The sequence below is a fragment of the Xiphophorus couchianus genome, chromosome 11 (genome assembly GCF_001444195.1).
Source record: "Xiphophorus couchianus chromosome 11, X_couchianus-1.0, whole genome shotgun sequence".
Classification (NCBI taxonomy): Eukaryota; Metazoa; Chordata; class Actinopteri; order Cyprinodontiformes; family Poeciliidae; genus Xiphophorus; species Xiphophorus couchianus.
In genome coordinates, this window is record NC_040238.1 from 5,009,569 (window position 1) to 5,030,571 (window position 21,003).

General features: G+C 40.3%; 1 protein-coding gene across 2 annotated transcripts in view; it reads right to left on the reverse strand.

The window, feature by feature from the left end:
* The window catches only part of fstl4 (follistatin-like 4), a 210,251-nt gene that overhangs the window by 179,219 nt on the left and 10,029 nt on the right, over positions 1-21,003 (reverse strand). Inside the window, exons 1-3 of one of the 2 annotated variants that reach the window (XM_028031339.1) lie at positions 12,900-13,160; positions 9,942-10,090; positions 3,111-3,144 (exon numbers count right to left, since the gene is read on the reverse strand). In XM_028031339.1, the coding sequence (XP_027887140.1) occupies positions 3,111-3,144; positions 9,942-10,085 (178 nt within the window). In that variant the 5' untranslated portion in view covers positions 10,086-10,090; positions 12,900-13,160. Of the gene's footprint in view, positions 1-3,110; positions 3,145-9,941; positions 10,091-12,899; positions 13,161-21,003 lie in introns of those variants that run through there. The other variant, XM_028031338.1, reaches the window with a different exon arrangement.

Consider the following 21,003-nt stretch of genomic DNA (forward strand, 5'->3'; position numbering starts at 1 on the left):
AAGCAGTTTTACTACAGAGGTGGGAAAATGTCAACAGCATGTCATGAATGAAATCATGATTTATACATCAAAACATTGATTATTAATCTTCACTAATTGGACCAAATCCAGCTCACTTTCCTCGTTTCTTTGTCACAATCTGGTCCGATTTTTATTTCTTCTTTGCTCTTAGATTCTCCATCCCCACAGAGACGCTGACAATGGCTGAATAATTAAGGAGTCGACTTCAGATCCGTCTCATCCCCTCCACTCCTCTCCATGCTGCCTCCGTCTCCTCTCAGCTTCCTGCCCAGTCGTTTGCTGCTTATTACAGAGTCTCTCTGTCAACCTTGTCCCATCTAATTCTCACCCAATTACAATCTAAATGAACCACAGGCCTGCTTAACTTGCTTTGCCTCTTGCCATTGTTTAATTTGTGACGGTAACAAACTCCGATTAGGCCTCTGCAAAGGTTCATAAATTAAGGACTCAAGACCAAATTAATCTCCATTCCCTGGAAAGATAAATGAGGAATATTCAATTTTTCCACATGGATCCCACTGACAAGAATGAGGAGTAAATAATGTAAAAATGACAAGAAGTGACCTTTAAACCACGAGCTAACCTTCATGCACAATCTCTGTAACAAAGAAAGTTTCGATTAGAAATGAGTCGAGTTGATTAATGTCACCGTCTGAGTGGGAGCTAAAAACACAAAGGATGGACAGAAAATTTAAAAACACAGAAAGTCATTTTTACAATATGATAACTGAAATGTTCCTATTTCTGTGATCATGTTGTCTGTTCAGTTTCTGCATCAATTTGTACCTTCAATTGTAAAGAAATGTGGTTTTATTTTTAACTACTTTGGTTGATAAGTGCTAATTATGGGTCGTATTTAAAAAATAAAAAATAAAAATAAGAGTTGAGAATGTTATGAGTATTTCTCTTCAGATAAATAAAACTGGTGGGAAAGGGACTCATTCTTATTTTTTGTTTTCCTTCATTTAGTTATTTTTTTAACGAAAATCTAGAGATCTTTAAAATAATAACCTATATAAATACTAATCATTATATTTGAGGACTGTTTTGTGAGAGATGTCTGCAGGAAACTGTGGGAAGCAGCCTGCTGAGGAGTGAAAAGGAGGAACGAAACATTCCGGCGTTGATTGTCCAGAGGAACTGCAAACCTTTAGTTTTATCTTATGAAATAAGCTTTTGAATATTGTATGAAAGAGTTGTTTTCTTGTGCACACTGAATGTAACTGAAGAGTTCCAGTTCCTAACCCTTACCCAGATTGAATAGCGTACACTAGGATGATTGACAGCACTAATCCCCGTCTCCTGGCTCTGATTGGTTGTTTCTGGGCAATCAGAGCAAGTGGTTCATTTTTGCAACAGAACTGGGAGGAAGAGGAAGAGTGCAACTTGTTTCTGACTCATATTAAACTGACAGTTTTAACAAATATGGAAAAATATATATGCAGCTCTGGAAACAAAAATAAGAGACCACTTAAAATGATCAGTGTCTCTGATTTTACTTATTATAGGTATGTTTAAGTAAAATGAACATTGTTCTTTTATTCCATGATCGACTGACGACATGTCTCCGAAATTCCAAACAAAATTTAGTATTTACAGAAAAGGAGGAAAAAAGATGCAGTGCTTTCAGATCTCAAATAATGCAAAGAAAACAATTTCATATTCACTGAGAAGCAACAATACTAATGTTTTAACTCAGGAAGAGTTCAGAAACCAATATTTGCTGGAATAACCAGGAGGTTTTCAACGGGATTCATTTTAAGTGATTTATATGAGTAACTTCCTCTGCAGTCACTTTACAAGGTTTCCATACATAAATATATTCAAAATAATGCAATCATATAGATCAAATTTTAATTTCATTAATGTCATAAAAACCATTTTTATATCAAAGGGAACTTAAAACTGGAGATTGGTCAACATTCAGTAGGACGACGAACCAAATTATGTGATAAAAAAACAGCACAGAAATGATCAAAATATAAAAAATAAATAAATAAAGTTGCTCCCTACAGGAAGACCAAAATCCTGAAGATAACTGTTGTGTTGACTTGCAGTGCATAGACCTCTCTGTCTGTTCTGAACGATCCAACCTTGTAAAAGGCTCTAAGATTAAGTGCCGTCCTCTTGGCAAATGGAGGTCGTTCAATACCAGTCACTGTGCAAGCAGCGATTCTGTTAAAAACGTTTCAGTGTTGGGATTTTTCCCGCTTCATCAACATTATAGAAATGAAAGCTTAAATTTTCTGGTCATTTCTGAGAATAAGATTAAAAGTCTGATGGAAACTGGACTGAATTTTAGGCTTTTTTGTCACTTTTTAAACCATGAGCACCAATAAATGTGGCTGACGCCGACGTAGAGCTAACTGGCTACTCAGCGTAACGACTGAGATCATGACAGGCACAAATCACTAAAGCTGAATGCCAGGAAAAAAACTCAGAAACATCGTTTTCCACGTCTGACAGGGACAAACAAACATCTGACAGCAAAATAATTAGTTACATGTCAGAGAGGGTGTCACTAAAAATAGACGCAAAAACACAAAATGTTTGGTCTAGTCTCCAGTGGAAATATATTAGTACACTTAAAATAAGACAAAAATAATTCACAAGTAACTTCTCAGCAACATATAGAAGCTGATGAGGTTCTAACTATTCTGAAAGATGGGTTATATATAATCTATATATATATATATATATATATATATATATATAAAATGGCCCCCGGGGCCAAACTCTGGACACCCTGAACTAAGATATCTGCACTAGAAACTAGAGCAAATGTACTTGTGTTTTACTTGTGTTTTTGCAGTGGGTTTGTGCAGATTTCACACATTGGTTTGTGGAGCAAAGTTACACCAGAAACCATTTCCAATAAATAAATATCATGGTGCTGGAGCAACAGGCGGGATTTCTCATGTTTTTCAGAGATATTTTATTATCAAAAGCCCATTTTATCAGAGCCATTTAGAGCAGAATTACTTGTTTCCCAGTAATCAGAGGACAGAAGCACAGCAGAAGAAAAACCATATTGTGACGGCATATTCTGAAAAATGCTGTTTTGGTTTGAACACTGTAAGCGTACTCACACTGATCGATGCTCCCGTCTGCTTTCTCCTTCTCCTGCAAACAGAGAACACACACAGGATTGGTTATTACACGAGCTCAGAGGAGCGAGGGCAACACAGCAGCCGCCTCTCTGCCACTTTTCACATGTCATCCGTTACTCTGCCTTCTCCTCTTCTCTGAAACAAACAGTCAACGGCACAAAGCAAGGGCAAACAGAGAAGGAGTAAAAAACGCTGGTGGGTGACAGCAGAAAAAACTCAATCATTAATTGGAAACACAAGGCGTCAACATATTGTTCAGGAATCTTTATTTGGATGTCAAACCGGATGAGCGGCGCGTCATTCAGCGGTTTGAAACAGACATCATGTGTCCAGCTGGTGCATGTCTGTCATTTATGACATTTAAAGATTTAAAGCATTTTTGGGGTGATGGAAATTTTTTCTGCCCTGGCATTTCTGTTTAGCTGTGACCATTGGTAACGTTTCAGCAGATTACCTGAGTAAAATTCCTAGATTTTACTCAGGTAAGAGTAGAAATACTTCATAATAAAATTACATTGTAAAAATACTCCTAAAGGTAAATGTAACTATTTCCCACCCAAGTCTGTATGTAGAATATATGTGTAATATTTTAGCATATGAGATGCTTTGATGCTTATTAGTGACCAATCAGTTGAGCTTTTTTTTAGGATTTGAAGAAACGTGTCATCTGGAGACGCGCTTCATTAGCATATGCAGGAGAAACAACCATCGACATGATATTTGAAAATAGAGCAGCGCAGTCTTTCAGAGCAACGCCACTCCAGAACAATCCGATATCCGGCAGCATTTGAAGTGCAGTGACATTTTGCGTTCTTGTCCCTCAGCATGGATGCCAGCGGTAATGAGCCTCACTGATAAAAGCAGCGTGTGTGTGTGTGTGTGTGTGTGTGTGTGTGTCTGTCTGACGTCCAACCCCAGGAGACCCGGACTCCCACGGGGAACGCAGCGGTTGTCAAACCTTCTGCATCTCCATTCCTCTTTCCTCGCCGCTGATGCCATCTGTCTATCTTAATTGCAGACATTCTTCCTCATGATGCCCAGATAAAACTGAGCGGTTTGATCAATTGATTAAAGATTTAAATCAAGCACAGGGGTGACAGCACGGCTCTGAGCTCCTTTCTAAAAATACAGTTTGCTCTGACAAACAAAAGCTGTTTTTGTCACTTTATTTTACACATTTAGACTTTAGGTGTTCACATGTAATTAGCAGTAACCTGATTTTCTTGCTGCTGCTTTCTGTGCTTGGATGAGTTTATAGTTCCCATCTGATTTAATCTGAGCAAATAGGACAAATCAGCAGGGTTTAAGGGAAAAAGGAGCCAGTTCTTTCTCCTGGAAATAGAGGTTGGCAGGTGTATTTTTAAATACAACTTTTGTTTTTCCGTCAACTAGATAAGTGTTGCAGTCCTGACAGATGCGGTGTGAATAATTGGGAGTAGAGAGGATTCAGATCTTTTAACCTTTGTTGCCTCAGGCTGGCGTCTTGACTTCAGGCGATATCGCAGACAGGAATTAGAGGAATACGTTAAATGAGGGCAACATCTTTACCATAATGTAGGGCAGGGGAGTCCAAAGTGAGGCGCGGGGGCCATTTGGGGGTCTTAGACTGATTTTGTGCGGCCCCAAACTGCAATTCAAAAATGATACAAATTTGGCCCGTATGCAGATGTAGACTTTTAATTTGTAATCAGGGTAAAAAAATGTTACCAACATACTTTAGTTTTAACAAAAGGTAAAAATGTTTTTTCAGAGACACTGCTGTACCCAAATCAGCTTTTATTCTGTATTAAGTTTGGCTAAATATAGCAGGCGTTCCCTGTTATTACTTAAAATAAATGTATTCAATGGAGTCCAAAAGAAACTAGATGCTTTTCTCTTAAAACATCAAACATTTAAAATCTGCTGCTGCGTTTTAGGGCCACAGTAGAAAAAACACCAGGACATTTCAAACAACAACAATAATCTGAAATTTTGAATTCTCAATTTTTTCCAGAAAAAAAATTATAGATTACTGTATTTTCTATAAGGTGCACCGCATTATAAGGCGCACCTTCAATAAATGGCCCATTTTAAAACTTTTTTCATATATAAGGCGCACCGCATTACAAGGCGCATAGAATAGCCGCTACAGTAGAGGCTGGGGTTACGTTATGCATCATTAGATGGAGCTGCGCTAAAGGGAATGTCAACAAAACAGTCAGATAGGTCAGTCAAACTTTATTAATAGATTACAAACCAGCGTTCTGAAAACTCTGTTCATTCCCAAAATGAATGAACAGCTGTTGCTTCCTCCACTTCCACTATAACCATTGATTGGTTCATGTTAAATTCTCTGCTGCTGCTCTGTTCCCCTGTTCTACTGCGTCACTGATCGCCTTCAGCTTAAACTGCGTCGTCAGCTCGTCTCTTAATAGGAGCCATTTTGGGGTCTTTACACAAAACCCAGCCTGCACCGCGCGCTTCTTCTTCTACGGGGGAAATGAAGTCGGCGGCTGCTTACCGTAGTTGCGAGACCAGTTGTGGCTCAATATTGGTCCATATATAAGGCGCACTGTCGGCTTTTGAGAAAATTGAAGGTTTTTAGGTGCGCCTTGTAGTGCGGAAAATACGCTAATAGAAATTTTATAGAAAAAAAAACTTGAAAGTTTCTGAAAATTTTTATAGAAAATTTCTGAGTTTCTGGTGGAAATGTTCTCCTGTTTTGCCCTAATAGAGCGCCATAAAAAATACCTTCTCAGGTTTTGTATCTACTATAAATATCAGGCCTCTTTTTTTTTTTTTTTTTTTAATACCCCGCAAGGGGTCTTTTATGTGAGCTCTAGTGTCCCTTTTTCAAAGTAGGCTGACAGGAAAAGGGGAAGGAGAGGGGGGAAGACATGCGGTAAACGTCGTCGGGTCCGGGAGTCGAACCCGCGACGGCCGCGTCGAGGCTATGTTTGCCTGAATGTGGGTCGCGCTAACCCCTCCGCCACCACGGCACGCCCAATATCAGGCCTCTTTATGTGATTGATTTTAGGTTTTGTGCAGAAACTAATCACTAAAGCTGGCATTTAAAAGGTCAAAATGCATCTATGAATATCTGCTATGGATAGACGTTATATGTGGTGACGACTGGAATTGAAAATGGCGTTCATAAAAATATTGAATTGCACGTTTATCAATATGGTAATCAGGAAATGGACACACATCCCATCATATCCTAGTTTAAGCAGATTTTTTAAACCAGGCACCAAAGTGATGAAATCAGATTTACTGTAACTTAATTTACAACATCTGGCAGTTTTAATATAAAAGTGTTGCGTTTATTCGACTCATATTCTGCTTCACACTGAGGAGAGTTTAGTTTACAAACCCAATAGAACGATTGGAGCTTCTAGATAAAAATACCAGAAACAAATCTCTGCGCATCCCTTTAAATCCCCCATGCAGCAATAATCTGGCATCGCTACGGAGACTGACATTTTGTGCAAAAGCAATTTGAAAAACAATTCAGATTGTTGTAAAGTAAATATTGTTCTAAATCCACAGCAACGCAGGCAGGTTTCATTAAAGATTCATGTTTCAACATGTATATAAATATGTTCCTCTCCTGTTTCATGTTTATCAGTTATGGAGGAGTTTCAATGCATTAACACTTTATAATCTGAGATCAAGACACAACAATAACCCCAGAAAAACAGTAAGAACAAAAGAGGAATCATTGTTTTCACAGGATTAATGAACTACTACTAATAATAATTACAATATATCTAATCTTCCTTCCTTTTTATAAAAACTTGGAAATATCCTGCAGCTTTTACTGGTTTTTCCTGTGATCTTCAAAAAAACAGCAAAGAAACATTTTTTATTGACAGTTTATTTAAATCCTAAATAAAGTGGATTTTATTTTGAACACATGTAGAGGTTGAGGTTCAGACAAAACAGCAGCAAATAAACTGACAGGACAAAATATCAGATCTATGATCAATACATCTATAATAGACCCTTTAGTCTCATGTGAGAACAAGAAAACAAACAAATTGGCTTAAAATGACCAATAATTTAAACTACGGTGTTATGATGACTGATTGTAGAGTTACAGCTAGGCCTGTCACGATAGCAAATTTTGCTGATTGTCTCAAAAAATTATTGCGATAAACGATAATATTGTTTGAAGACCTTTTTACACTGATTTAATGGAAATGACATAATAATGCATGTGATTTCCTGCCAAAGATAGATACACTTTATTTTCAAAAGAATATTTAACACTGGAGCTGATAAACAAAATAAACAAAACAACCAAAAACAAAATGGATTCTCAGTCTCCATTAACAAAAAATGTACTTGATAAAAACTAAACAACATAAAGCCAAAGTGGAAATAAATACTGCATTCAACCAAAAGAGTGCAGATTATGAAGTCTGTATATTATGTTGCCCTTCAGTAATAATTAGATTTAAATAGAGAAGATGGGCACATCGACTACCTGATGCAATAGTTCACACTACATGATTTTTTGCTCCTATTTTTCCCCTTATAACAATCTTAAACCGTTGGTCTTTCTAAGATTGTGTGGTGTGTTATGGTAGATCATCGTTGCTCTGATCTAAATCAGGGTTTTCCCCACTGGGATCTTAAGGCAGCCTGTTGAATGTGACAGGTAGCCAATCAGAAAGCGAGGATTCTCCTCTGTGTTTTCTGAGGGGAAATTACGTCGGGGAATCCCAAACAGCGGCGCAACCCGAAGTCCAGCTGACGTGGAAACAACATTAATGTTTATTCAAATAATATAGAAATGACAAGAGGAGGAGTTGGAGCTAAATTGCTACTGCAGTTGATAAACCCGGTAACTTTTCAGCTGTTCTTCGTTAACGTGACATAAACAGGTTCTAATGATTTTCATTCGGTCAGGACTTTACTCTGACACTAGCCACATGCATTGCAGGTAGATTGTAGTAAAGCATTGATTAATGCCTGGTTTTAAAATTAGTTCACTGAACTTGTAGCCATTATTTTGTTCCCATTGTTGGACACCACACGGCAGGAACGAACCGGATCGAACCGTTATACCTAGGATTTCTGTCGGCTAATGTGTGATCTGTCAGGTTTTGAAAATGGGCCGACAATCAGCCATGTTGTGTGCGCTGGGCTTTACACTAAGGAAATGAGAAAGGGAGGGTCAGTGGAGAGCACCGGAGTTGAGCCTTTTTTCATTCGGTGTCATCAACAGAAGAGAAAAAGGCCGGAAGAGACGATAATGCCGATAATTGAAATGACGTCGATAGTTTTAATTTATCGTACGATTAATCGATTTATCGTTTATCGCGACAGGCCTAGTTACAGCCAATAAAAAGGAGAGAAATTTAATTATTAGCTCATGTAAGAAGTTTGATTATTTTATTTTAATACATCCAAATACCTGAGGAGAGTCTGAGAAAAATAAAACAATCACATCTGTGGATGAGGCTGCAGAGACTCCAGGCATGTTTGATTAAAATACCAAACCCATATTTTACCTGTTTCTTTCCTCTCAAATTACTCATTTCCACCCAGATCTTTACTTTATTAACCAACATTTAAGCTGCAGAAAATGCTATCACTATTATTTGTCTCTTGTTGTTAAATCAGCTTCATGAACTTTAATTTCTGAGTTAAAACCAAAACTATTTTATTGTCGACTTAAATTGCATTTTCAAGGTGGAATTAAACCACCTTCAAATGTTTTACAGTGTGTAGCAGGTCAATAATGCAGCTTTAATAAACGCTCCTTTACATAGTAAGGAGGATGAAACTCTCATAAGCTGCTAACAAAATGAATCACTATGAACTGTGGATAGTTTGTATAAAATCTTTACCATTTTGTAAAAATCCCTTCATGCAAAAAATAACTTCCCATTTGTTCCAAGCAAGAATTTAAGGTCAAATCTGGGCAGATTCACATGAATGCATTCAGGTTTGAATAAGTTGTGAGGTTTTTTCCTGAACCGTTGAAAGGTTGGAGTCGGTTGGGGCTGCAGAAAACCAAATGAGTAAAACTGAAGGCTTTCTTATGCAGATAGCTCTGCCCCAATTAACTGGGAACACTTAGCATTTAGCTTTCCTCTGCACTTAAAGCATTTTCATAACACTTTGAAGAAGTGGAGGATGGCATATATTTGACTAAAAGATTATAATATTTTTGTGGAGTGGTCTTTATTTAAGAGCAGAGTGGTTATGGGATTTGCAGAAACCATAAAGAAACACTAAATGTGCTCATTGGATTAAAGGCTTATGAGTAAGAGGGTTATGTGTAAAACAAACAGGGACAAACTGCATAAACAGAAATGAAAAGAATGGAAATTGGCCCCTGCCTGTGATGGCAGATCCTCATGTTTTTGTTTTTGAAATGTTTTCACATTTTGATTACAGCCAGAAACTGTAAAGGTTTGGTTTTTATTCTGCAGCGTTTCCTTCCCCACAGTCCTTCTGATCCAATATTCATTCAAACTGAAGAAAAACTTTAACGTTAGTTATCTTGCATATTTCTTAGACTTTTATTTACTTTTTTCTCGTGTGCTTGACGTGTGTTGTTCTTAAATATATGGTCATTTTACCAGCGTGTCATAAAGCATAGGGGCCATGGTTTGTTAAATTTTAACAAATGTAAAAATTTTAGCTACATTTTAAAATTTTTTACACTTTTGTTACATTTTAACATCGGCAACTATGTAAAATGAAATGATTGAACAATCAGAGAGATGGAGTGGCCAATCCAGGAACTTTGCTTGTAATGTCCACACCCAATGAAACTTTATTTCTTTTATTCTGAAAAGCCGTGAGGATGCTTACCATGGAGTGTGACTCCTGGTGGGAGGTGTGGGACTTGGCGGCTGCATCCGTGCCGCCTCGTCGGCTGCTCCTGTGACCTTCAGCTGTCCAGCATCCCAACGTTCCCAGCAGAACCACCACAACCCAAACACCCAGGATGCCCATTTTATCTGGAGAAGAACACGAGAAAAAGCCCAAAACAACAATAAATACATCGACCAACTGTGCTGCACATAAAAAGATCCAACATTTCCATAAACCCGCTGCATGTTGTTGTTGATATCCAGAAATTTTGCACATGCGCAGAACGCTGGAGCAAAAGACGATTCCTTTCCTTTCTATCCTGCAGCGCTGCAGCAGTAAAACCGTTAAAATGAAACCTGGAGGTGAAGCTATTAATGTGGTGCATTAAACCATTGAAGAACAACACAAAATCACTTTTTTCTCGCTCTACACACAGACTCGTTGCCATAGCAACTGACAACAACGCCACTTCATGCATCAGGATTAAACACCAAAAATCACTGAAACATTTCCCACTCAAAGAGCAGTTTCATGTTTTTAGGCTTGATGTTTATTTTGCGATTATTGATAAGCAATTTGAGTGGTAGATTAGCTACCGCTGCTAGTAGCTAAGCTAACACAGCAGTGGTAGCTAATTTAAACACCTGCTCTACTGATGATCTGTCAGAGTTGGTGTGTGCCTTTATTTATTCTGCAGCACATCTACTTGTTACGGTTGTCATAGTCAAGCTAGCATAACTGAGCTACTTCCCTCTCCTTTGCTATTTTCTTTCTTAATTAAAACTTTTCCCTGACCTTGTTATCTAGTTGTTGCAGTGTTGATTATTAGTAACAAAGCATTGCATCGATTTTTCTTTTATATATCAGGCGTACATTTCAGATTTATCGCGTTATGTTGACAACTTGCTGGAAGCGGGATCTTGTGACGCTGCAACAGATCCATAAGTAGCACCTTGATATTCATTTGTTTTTGACCACAATGTCATCTCTTTAAGTAGATTAAGTAGATTTAAATATTGTTTGAAAATTGTGTCCAACTGATTTTTATTTGTAACTTTGACAGTGTCCCATCACATTTTAGCTCCGAGTTTAATCCGTTTTGAAAGGAAACGCTTTTTGATGACTTTATTTGGTTGGCAGTGAATCAGTTTGCCTCTCAGAGGAGATTAAAAAAGATCAGAGGAAATTCAGATCACTGGCTTTGTGATTTCAACAGCAGTCTAACGGACATGAGCATGACAGCATGAAGCTAGCAGTTACTACTGCTCGTTTCTTGAAAAAATGTATTTATACTGTGCCTTATAACTGTTTTACATTCTAACATTTTCTTCTGATTTACAAATACAGACTATGCACAAATGTATCCAGGTAAAATATGAAGATTCACTGAAACCATATAGTACAACCAGAGGCCTGTTTGCACAGACTGCATAATGAAGCCGTGCACACATCAAAGGCCAAACTGATGAAGGATAATTATCTGTATTACAAAAGAACATAGAAAATCTTTTGATGTCAACAAAGAAGCAATACTTTGATGAGTCAAAAAATTAGAAAATAAAAGAGAAGCGCTGGCCTAGGAGCTTAAAATATAAACTCAATTTTCACACCTTCTCATTGACACATCCAGCTTTAAAAACGGGATTTCACCTGAAACAGAAACGCTGCATTGCATTTATGTTGCATTATTGAGTTTCCCATGTCACAGAAAAATCATAACATTTAATATCAGAGAACTCATCGTCAACATCATTTATTGCAAACAAAAAAATCATTATAATTGACAAAAATAAAGGCTGTAAAATAAATTATTACTGCATATTAATATACAACTACTAAAATATGAAGCTAGAAGCTAAACTTATTCAGCTTTTCAGTGGCGGTTGGAAAGAAGCTTCTATTAACCTTTAAAAAACTGATATTTTCGAGAAGAGTTTGTCTAAATTATTACAGAAATAAATTTATTTCTTGGTGACCTTTTTCATTATATTAACATCTAGACACTAAAGGAACAAAACCCCAAAGTGACATTGCACTAGAAGTATCGGCTGGTATAGTATTATCAAAACTCATGACTCCAGTTCTGAAAGGGTTTGGATTTTGGAAAAAAGTTATGCTTTCTGTGTGCAGGAACACTTGAGGGATAAATAATGAAGACAATGGAGACTGCAGAGTTTGGGGAAAAACGGCTGGAAGCAACAGAAAAGTTTGGGAAACGGCAGTAAATCGAGAAGCTTCTGCCATTTCCTCCTACTTTAAGCTGCCAAAACACTGTAAATAACCATCAACTCCTGTAATATTTACATTTCTACCCTTTAATCTGTGGTCTTTTTCAAGGCCACCTTAAGATGAATCTTTTGTCTTTCTCCTTTGGTTCTGTTAGCTGATCTACTTTACTTTGGGTTTAACTGTACAGACTCAACAGATTGTTGTTGACCTTCCAACAAATATACTTTCATCCAAACATTGTTTTCCATTATTGACCATTTGCAACTGCGTCACGTGATCACAGGCGCCATAATGGAGGGGAAATGACATGGATGGGAGTATTGGACAGAGCGACTGAACATGTTTTCCCAAGTTGTTTTTTCGTGGTTTCTTCTTGTTCAAGTTGAGTTAATTTGTGAACGTAACTCACCTGTTGGGCTCATAAACGGCTAGTTTAGAAACCGACCCGAACCTCCTGAGTGTTGGTCAAATTACCGACTTTACCTGAATTCACACCACATGATTTATGTCACTGTGTCATAAACAGCGTTTCCCCTGAAACCAGAACAAATTAAAAACGTACAAAAGACGAGATGCTAACCAGCTTCTTCCAAACATGCTAGGCTACATGACGGTGCAGCACTGTCTCCATGGTTACCAATGATTAGACGCTAATGTTTAGACGCGATATTTGGCATATTTCTAACCATATTTACTTATAAACTATATCAACATTAGTCTTCTTACCTTGTAAAAAGCTTTCGCTGCTAATCCATGATTGCACCGAGATTCAGCTGCTATCCATCTTTCCTCTTTAAAAGTTATACAACAAAATAACAAGCTTGGTTTCTATCCCGGTGTATTTATTCAGTGACAGGAACTGACCCGCGCAGCTCCCTGCCACCATTTTAAAGGGAAATCAACTGAATAGACGCATTTTGAGGCTGCCGGTGATCTGACTGACTGACTGACTGACTGTTTTTAGCGCTTTGGTCAGTCATGGCGGAGTGGGCGGAGTCCGGAGAGCGTGACGTCACGTGCACAGGCTCAACGCAGGTTTGGCAGCGCAGCGCTGAGCAGCATGACTTTACTCTTTCTGTTGCGTTTTGAATTTATGACGGTATAGAAGTGGAATTAACAACAAAAACTCAGCAAAATACTTGCAAACATCTCAGTGTTTTTCTTTTTAAATGTCTAAAAAAATGTCTAAGTATTTTAAAGCTGCATTGTTAGTGAAAACCAGCTTTTTGTTCCTAAAGTTGCTGTTTGCTTGATTCTAAAAAAGGTTTAATCAGTGGAAAATCAGTTGTAAAATACACAACTGACAGACTAATTCAAAATATGTTGACATGTTCTGGGAAGCCGTCAGCCGCTGTAATGATCGCTCTTACATAAACAGCTTTATTTGTTCAAATGATACCTTCAGTATATTACATTTTATGAAGTTATTTACATTTATCTTGTGTTCATGAGTATTTTGTTGTTGAGTTGAACTCTAAATCCATTTTTAAAATGGGGATTTTCTTTTATGTTAGTTTTGCACATAATGTTTGAGTTCTTCAAAAATATGAGGATGAAAAACTTTTCACCAGCTTGTCTGTCAAACTGTTTAATTTGTCTAGCTATTTAGTTATTCAATTTTTTCAATTCACACCGTTATGTACTTTTTGGGTTAATAAATATATTTAAAATGGAAAAATAGAATTTAGAAAAATTAAAAATGGAAAACTGGTTTTATAAAGCTCTATGAATGAGAATAAAGTGCTTTATGTTTTTTTAATTTTATCTTTTATTTTTCTATACAGCAAGTTAAGAGGTTTCTACTTAACTTAATAAATATGTAAGTTTAATAGTGAAAGAAACCCACAATTTTCTGTTTATTCTGTCAGTATTTAATACAGCTGAAAAAAAAAATTTTTTGCTTTAATTCATAATTTTCTGAAAAATGTAACCATTTAAATCAGAACTCTTGACACAAGAAAAAAACATTTTTTTAAGAAAATGGTTGCCAACATAATTAGTTGTTGGTTGATCGATAAGATTATTCACCTTTAGATTAACTTATAAATCGACAACTTTCATCACTAACATACCAACGTTTTGCTCAAAGGCCTTTAAATGTGTCTAATTAACAAAACCAGAGATAAATTTAATTGTTCATGAATATTATGTGTCTATTATTGATGTTAAACGAACAAACATCATGAGTCCTGTGAATGTAAACATCACTTTGAGGAAACAAGGACAGTTTTCAGCCAGCCTGTTAGCCGGCGGCTAACGGGTCATCATAGATGAGAGCTGGTGAAATTAAACACCAAATGAGATCTGCCAGTCACTGTCGTAATGTGCTGGCTTGGCCTCCAGGCACTGACCCACACACACACACACACATACACACATCTGGCTGCATGCACTGAATGATGTTAAATTCATCAGAAGTGAGGAAAAAGCATCAGCAGACAGTAATTTGACCAGAATATTAAAGGGTTGTACAGTAGAAGAGTCTTCTTAAAGCTGGAACAATCATTGGTAGCTCTTCAAACTCAGTTTGATTTTCAGACCTTAAAATGCACTAAAATTACCCATCAGAGCGTTTTATTTATGAGTCTCTCTTTTAAACGTTCAGTTTTCCATCCATCCATCCATTTTCTGTTCACCCTTGTCCCTAATGGGGTCGGGAGGGTTGTTGGTGCCTATCTCCAGCTACGTTCCGGGCGAGAGGCGGGGCACACCCCGGACAGGTCGCCTGTCTGTCGCAGGGCAACACAGAGACATACAGGACAAACAACCCTGCACACACACACTCACACCTAGGGAGAATTTAGAGAAACCAATTGACCTTACAGTCATGTTTTTGGACTGTGGGAGGAAGCCGGAGTACCCGGAGAGAACCCACGCATGCACAGGGAGAACATGCAAACTCCATGCAGAAAGACCCCGGCCGGGAACCGAACCCAGGACCTTCTTGCTGCAAGGCAACAGTGCTACCAACTGCGCCACTGTGCAGCCCACGTTCAGTTTTCAGGAGATAAAAGTATCCCACTTGGCCAGAGCGTCTGGGAATGATTCATATTCAGGCTCCTGCTTTTTGCTAGAAAGTTTCCTTGCCACTTTTTTGCTGAAATAACAAGAAGACAGCAGGCAGATAGTCCAGTAATAATGTGTTTTGAGATGAAAATTTCAAGAAAAAGATCATAAAACAGGAGGATAAATGCAAATCCTCTTTAGTTTCACAGTTTATTCTCAACTTGGACGAGTCAGCGCATTAAATAAATGCAATAACTGAAGTTAACCTTTAACTGCAGTCATTTTTCCAAATCAACTCGAGTTTTAAAGCACACTGTCAACCTGAAAGCCCAGGGACCAAATCTGCTCCGCCGGAGCTTTTCATGTGGCCCTTTAGACTCCAAATTACTTCAATAAGTTCCTCCAGTTTTTCACAAATCCTCATCAAAATCAACAGATTCCCACATTTTATCAACACATTCTGGCACAACCGGCCCTTTAAGAACATTCAGATTTTGATCAAATGAAACTGAGTTTGAGTTTTAGAGCATCGAATTCCCTGAAAACACAAAGTAAACCGTAAGAGATCTGAGTTCTCCTTCAAGCTGCTGTCATCAGAACAATATCAGCTTTAAGATTTAAAAGCAGAGTTTTGGCCCCAATAAGCAGATTTTGTTTAAATAAGAAATGGAGCATTTTTTTTATTAAACGAAAATCTCTCTTCAGGAATAAATGATTCATTGTTTGAGCTTGTAAGGCAGCAAAGTTACAGAAACCAGGAAGAAAAGATTTAATCTAATATTTCTTTAGCACTTCTTGAATTAAATATTGTCCTAAAACACAAATGTTTAAAAATTATAAATGATATCTGTCAACATGCCAACTGTGACAAGAAGATGCAGAGCGGAACCAGAATCAGAACCAGAATCAGAACCAGAAGGTTGATCCAACAGCAGCAGATCTTTAATCTTTAATTCAGTGATTTATAAATTACCAGCTGTAGTTTAAAGTCTCTCAGTGAAGGACTGTAGAACCAGGTGGTGTAGAACCGGGTGGTGTCTCTATCCTCCTGGTTCTAGTCAGAACTCCAGCAGCAGCGTTCTGGACCGTTGGGTTGTCAATCAGACCTGTGAAGACGCTGCTGCAGGAAACTAGACTTAGACTTAGACTTAGACTTGTACTTAGGGTTAGGGTTAGGTAAGTTACCAGCAGCTCCCAGGCAAAAAACAAAGATAACACACAGTAAGCAAAAGTGCAAAAGAATACAAAATACAAATTAAATACTAAGGTACACACCAAATGTGAGTAACCAAAACCTTAAATTATGCAAGAAACAAGGAATAAGAATATAGAATATAAGAATATAAGTAAATATAAATACAACACAAAAAAATATATATATAAGAATTTGGCGGATAGATTGACCAGTGATATCGTATTGCACTATGTGGTTTGACCTGATAAGTATGGAGAAAAATACAAGGGGTCACTACTCCTTCCACCCTCTGTCCTGTGTCACCTCCCCCCCCCCCAATGAGGAGTTGTACAGTCTGAAGGCATGGGGGACAAAAGAGTTCTTAAATCTATTGGTCCGGCACTTGGGAAGCAGCAGTCTGTCACTGAACCGGCTCCTCTGGCTGCTGATGACGGCGTGTAGAGGGTGGCTGCTATCGTTCATGATGTCCAGCAGTTTGTTCAGTGTCCTCGCCTCTGCCACCGTCACCAGAGAGTCCAGCTTCACAGAGCCGGCACGCCTGGTCAGTTTGTCCAGTCTGGACGTGTCCTTCTTGGATATGCTGCCTCCCCAGCACACCACGGTGTAGAAGAGGACACTGGCAATCACAGACTGGTAGAACATCCAGAGCAGTTTGCTGCAGATGTTAAAGGACCGCAGTCTCCTCAGGAAGTACATCCTGCTCTGCACTTTCCCATACAGGTGGCTAGTGTGTTTTGACCAATCCAGTTTACTGTCCAGCCACAGCCCGAGGTATTTGTAGGCGTCCACGACCTCAACCTCAGTTCCCTCTAATGTGACTGGTCTCGGCTTTGGTCTGGTCCTCCCAAAGTCTATAACCAGCTCCTTCGTCTTAGCGGTGTTGAGTTCCAGGTGGTTTGTGTGGCACCAGAGAGCAAAGTCCCTCACCAGACAGCGATACTCCTCCTCTCTGTCGTCCCTGATACATCCTACTATGGCTGTGTCATCAGCATACTTCTGTATGTGACACAGCTCCGAGTTGTAGTGGAAGTCAGAGGAGTACAGGGTGAAGAGAAGAGGGGCCAGCACTGTGCCCTGGGGGGCTCCTGTGCTGCTGACCACAGTGTCAGACACGGTGTCCTTCAGCCTGACATACTGCGGCCTGTTGGTGAGATAACTATGGATCCAGTTGACCAGGTGCGGGTCTACTCCCATGCTGTTTAGTTTATCCTGGAGCAGAAGGGGCTGGATTGTATTAAAGGCACTGGAGAAGTCCAAAAATAGGATCCTCACCGTGCCGCTGCCCTTATCCAGGTGGGAGTGGGCCCGGTGCAGCAGGTAGAGGATGGCATCCTCCACACCAACATCTGACTGGTAGGCGAATTGCAGGAGATCCTGGGCATGTTCCACCTGGGGTCTGAGGAGGCCGAGGAAGAGCCGCTCCAACGTCTTCATCAGGTGTGAAGTAAGTGCCACGGGCCGAAAGTCATTCAGCTCGCTGGGCCTGTTCTTCTTGGGCACTGGGACGATGCAGGATGTCTTCCAGAGGGTGGGCACTTCCCTTAGCTGCAGGCTGAGGTTGAAGATCCGCTGTAGTGGCTCTCCCAGTTCAGTAGTGCAGGTCTTCAGCAGCCTTGGACACACCTGGTCTGGCCCTGCTGCTTTCCTGGGCTTGAGCTTCCTCAGCTGTTCTCTGACCTGGTCTGTGGTGAAGTGGGGCGGGGGTTGTGCTGAGGTGTGTGGGGGGGTTGTCAGTGTAGTGTTGTCTGGGGGGAGGTGTGTGGTAAGGAGCAGGGGTGGCTGCAGTGAGAGAGGGGGTTGGGGGGCCATGAACTGGTTGAACCTGTTGAAGAAGTTGTTCAGTTCGTTTGCCCTCTCCATTGTTCCCCCAACGACTCTGGTCTTTGTGTTGAGGCCAGTGATGGTCCTCACACCTTCCCAGACCTCCTTCATGTTGTTCTCTCTCAGCTTCTGCTCCACCTTTCTCCTGTAACTGTCTTTTGCTTCCCTCACACACTGTTTCACCTCCTGCTGTGCTGCCTTCATGGCCTCCCTGTCTCCTCTCCTGAAGGCAGCCTTCTTCTTATTGAGGACAGTTTTGACTTCCCGCGTTACCCATGGCTTGTTATTAGGGTAACAGCGGACAGTCTTGGCAGGGGATACCACATCTGCACAGAAGTTCAGATAGTCTGTCAGGCAGTGTGTCAGCCCCTCTATGTCCTTGCTATGCGGGCTGAACAGTGCATCCCAGTCCGTGGTGTTATAACAGTCTCTCAGAGCACTCTCCATCTCAGGGGACCACCTCCTGATGGAGCGGGATGTTGTAGGCTGCTTTTGGACCAGGGGGGTGTACAGTGGCTGTAAGTGAACGAGGTTGTGATCTGACTTCCCTAGTGGGGGCAGGGATGTTGCTCTGTATGCATCCCTCACATTGGCATACAGGAGGTCGATTGTCCTGTTATTCCTAGTGTGGCAGTCAACAGCTTGGTGGAAAGTGGCCAAAGTAGAGTCCAAAGTCACATGGTTGAAGTCCCCAGAAATTATAATAAAAGCGTCAGGATGTTGTGTCTGTAGCCTTGCTGTGACAGAGTGGATTTTTTCACATGCAGTGGTAGCGTCCGCTCTCGGTGGGATGTAAACGCAGATGGAGATCACGTGACTAAACTCCCTCGGCAGGTAGTATGGCCGCAGGCTAACGGCTAATAGCTCGAGGTCCCGGCAACACCAAACAGTCTTTACAGTGATATGTCCTGGGTTACACCATCGGTTGTTCACATACATGATGATTCCTCCACCTTTTCTTTTACCGCTCGCTTTCGTGTCCCTATCAGCCCTCACAGCGGTGAATCCTGGCAGGTCCACGTTAGCATCCAGCACGAGGTGGTTTAGCCATGTCTCTGTAAAGATGAACAAGCTGCTCTCTCTGTAGATCCGCTGGTTGTTCAGTGCAGACAGCTCATCGATCTTGTTCGGCAGCGAGTTCACATTCCCCATGATCACAGTGGGAATCGATGGCTTGTATAGCCTCCTATTGTCCGCTAGCTTGGCCTTCAGTTTAGCCTTGCAGCCCCTCGGTCTCCTCCTCAGCTCCACCGGAATGTTGTGCCTTATGCCGGCTTGTCCCATTGTTCTCCAGTCCAGCAGTTCCTCTCTTGAATAAGTGAGAAAAAAGTCTCCTGGTTGCGTATTTGGTTTGAAATTATCCATGGGATAAATAAAGAGCACACACAGCAACTTAAGAAGTTTAAGAAAAAAGCTAAAAACTAAAAACTGGAGAGCTACTGGAGAGGCAGCCGTCTCCCACAGCGCCAAAGTGTAAAGCCTGGATGAGTTTTTCTGATCTGAGACTTTAGTCTCTGGTCCTGGAAATGTTCTGCAGCTGCTAGAAGGCTCACTCTGGAACCCAAGGGTCAGGTCAGAGGTCAGCCTGATCTCCAGTTTCCAGCTGTAACAACTGAAGCTGAGCGTTGACTCTAGATCTATAACTCTAGATCGTTCCTCTTTAATAACTTCAGTTTCTGTTCAGCTTGAGAAAGTTGTGGCACATCCACACATCTGCTCAGTGATTGGATGGGTTCAAAGGTCACCTGGTGACATCATGATGTAGAGCTGTGTATCACCTGTGTAGCTCTGGTAGTTAACCTTATTTCCTGCTAAGCCTGAGCCAATAGGAGCGTATGGGGTCCTAGGACTGAGCCTTGGGGTTCCCCACATATCACAGACCTTCATGCTTTGGCTCAACACCTGGTTTGTTTGCAGGTGGCAGAAATGCTTTTCACAAATTACATTATAATAAAGGAAACTAAAACAGGAAGACGGCGGGACAGAGGCTGAAATACTTTAGTTTCCCGGTCAGTAATGATTTGGACCAAAGCCTAAAATCATGACTGAGCGTTCCCAGTGACTCCATCCTTCTTAAAAAGCTGAAACTCCAGTAGAAGTGAAGCTGGAGCATAAATGAAGACAAGCAGTCGTTGCTCTCTGCTCTGCAGCTCTCCAGGTAGGATTGCTGTCACAGTTACAAATGACACACGCAGTTCCACTCAAGACACTCGTTTCACGCTCAGCGTGCTTTTTTCCTCCCTGCAAGTTGCTGAGTATTTAAAAAACGATACAAAAGAACAGAGCGCTGGAAGGATGGAGAAAGTATCATGTGTGAGTGATTTCCCCGGCTAGAGTCAGAGCTTCATTTTTAAGCTAAACTACTGAAAAGAGTCATGCATTAGAAATATCCACTGGTTAACGTTTTCCCAAATACAGTAAAAAATAAATGGCCGTTGTCAATCCCTCCATGTTCCCCCCAAATGGTGCACGGCCCATTTTGGAACAAACCTCTCTACACTCGGCGCCTCACACTGACGCCCGTCTCTTCAGGAACGTCGCCTGCCTGCGCTCAGGTTCCACACAGACACTTCTTCACCCTGATCCAAACAGAACCGGTGGGAGAATCGCATTCTGCCCGATCCGGGTTTCTCTGCTTTGTCTTCCTCCGCCTGTGTGGTTGGAGGAGATACCAAAGGTGTCAGTCTGTCAGACAGCCGCGCCTCAAAAACCCACTCTGGTTACACTGAACAGGATCTGCAGCTTTCAGGCTTTTCTCTTTCAATGTTTACTTTTTATTTCCATTTTTTATGAATTTCAGAATATCTG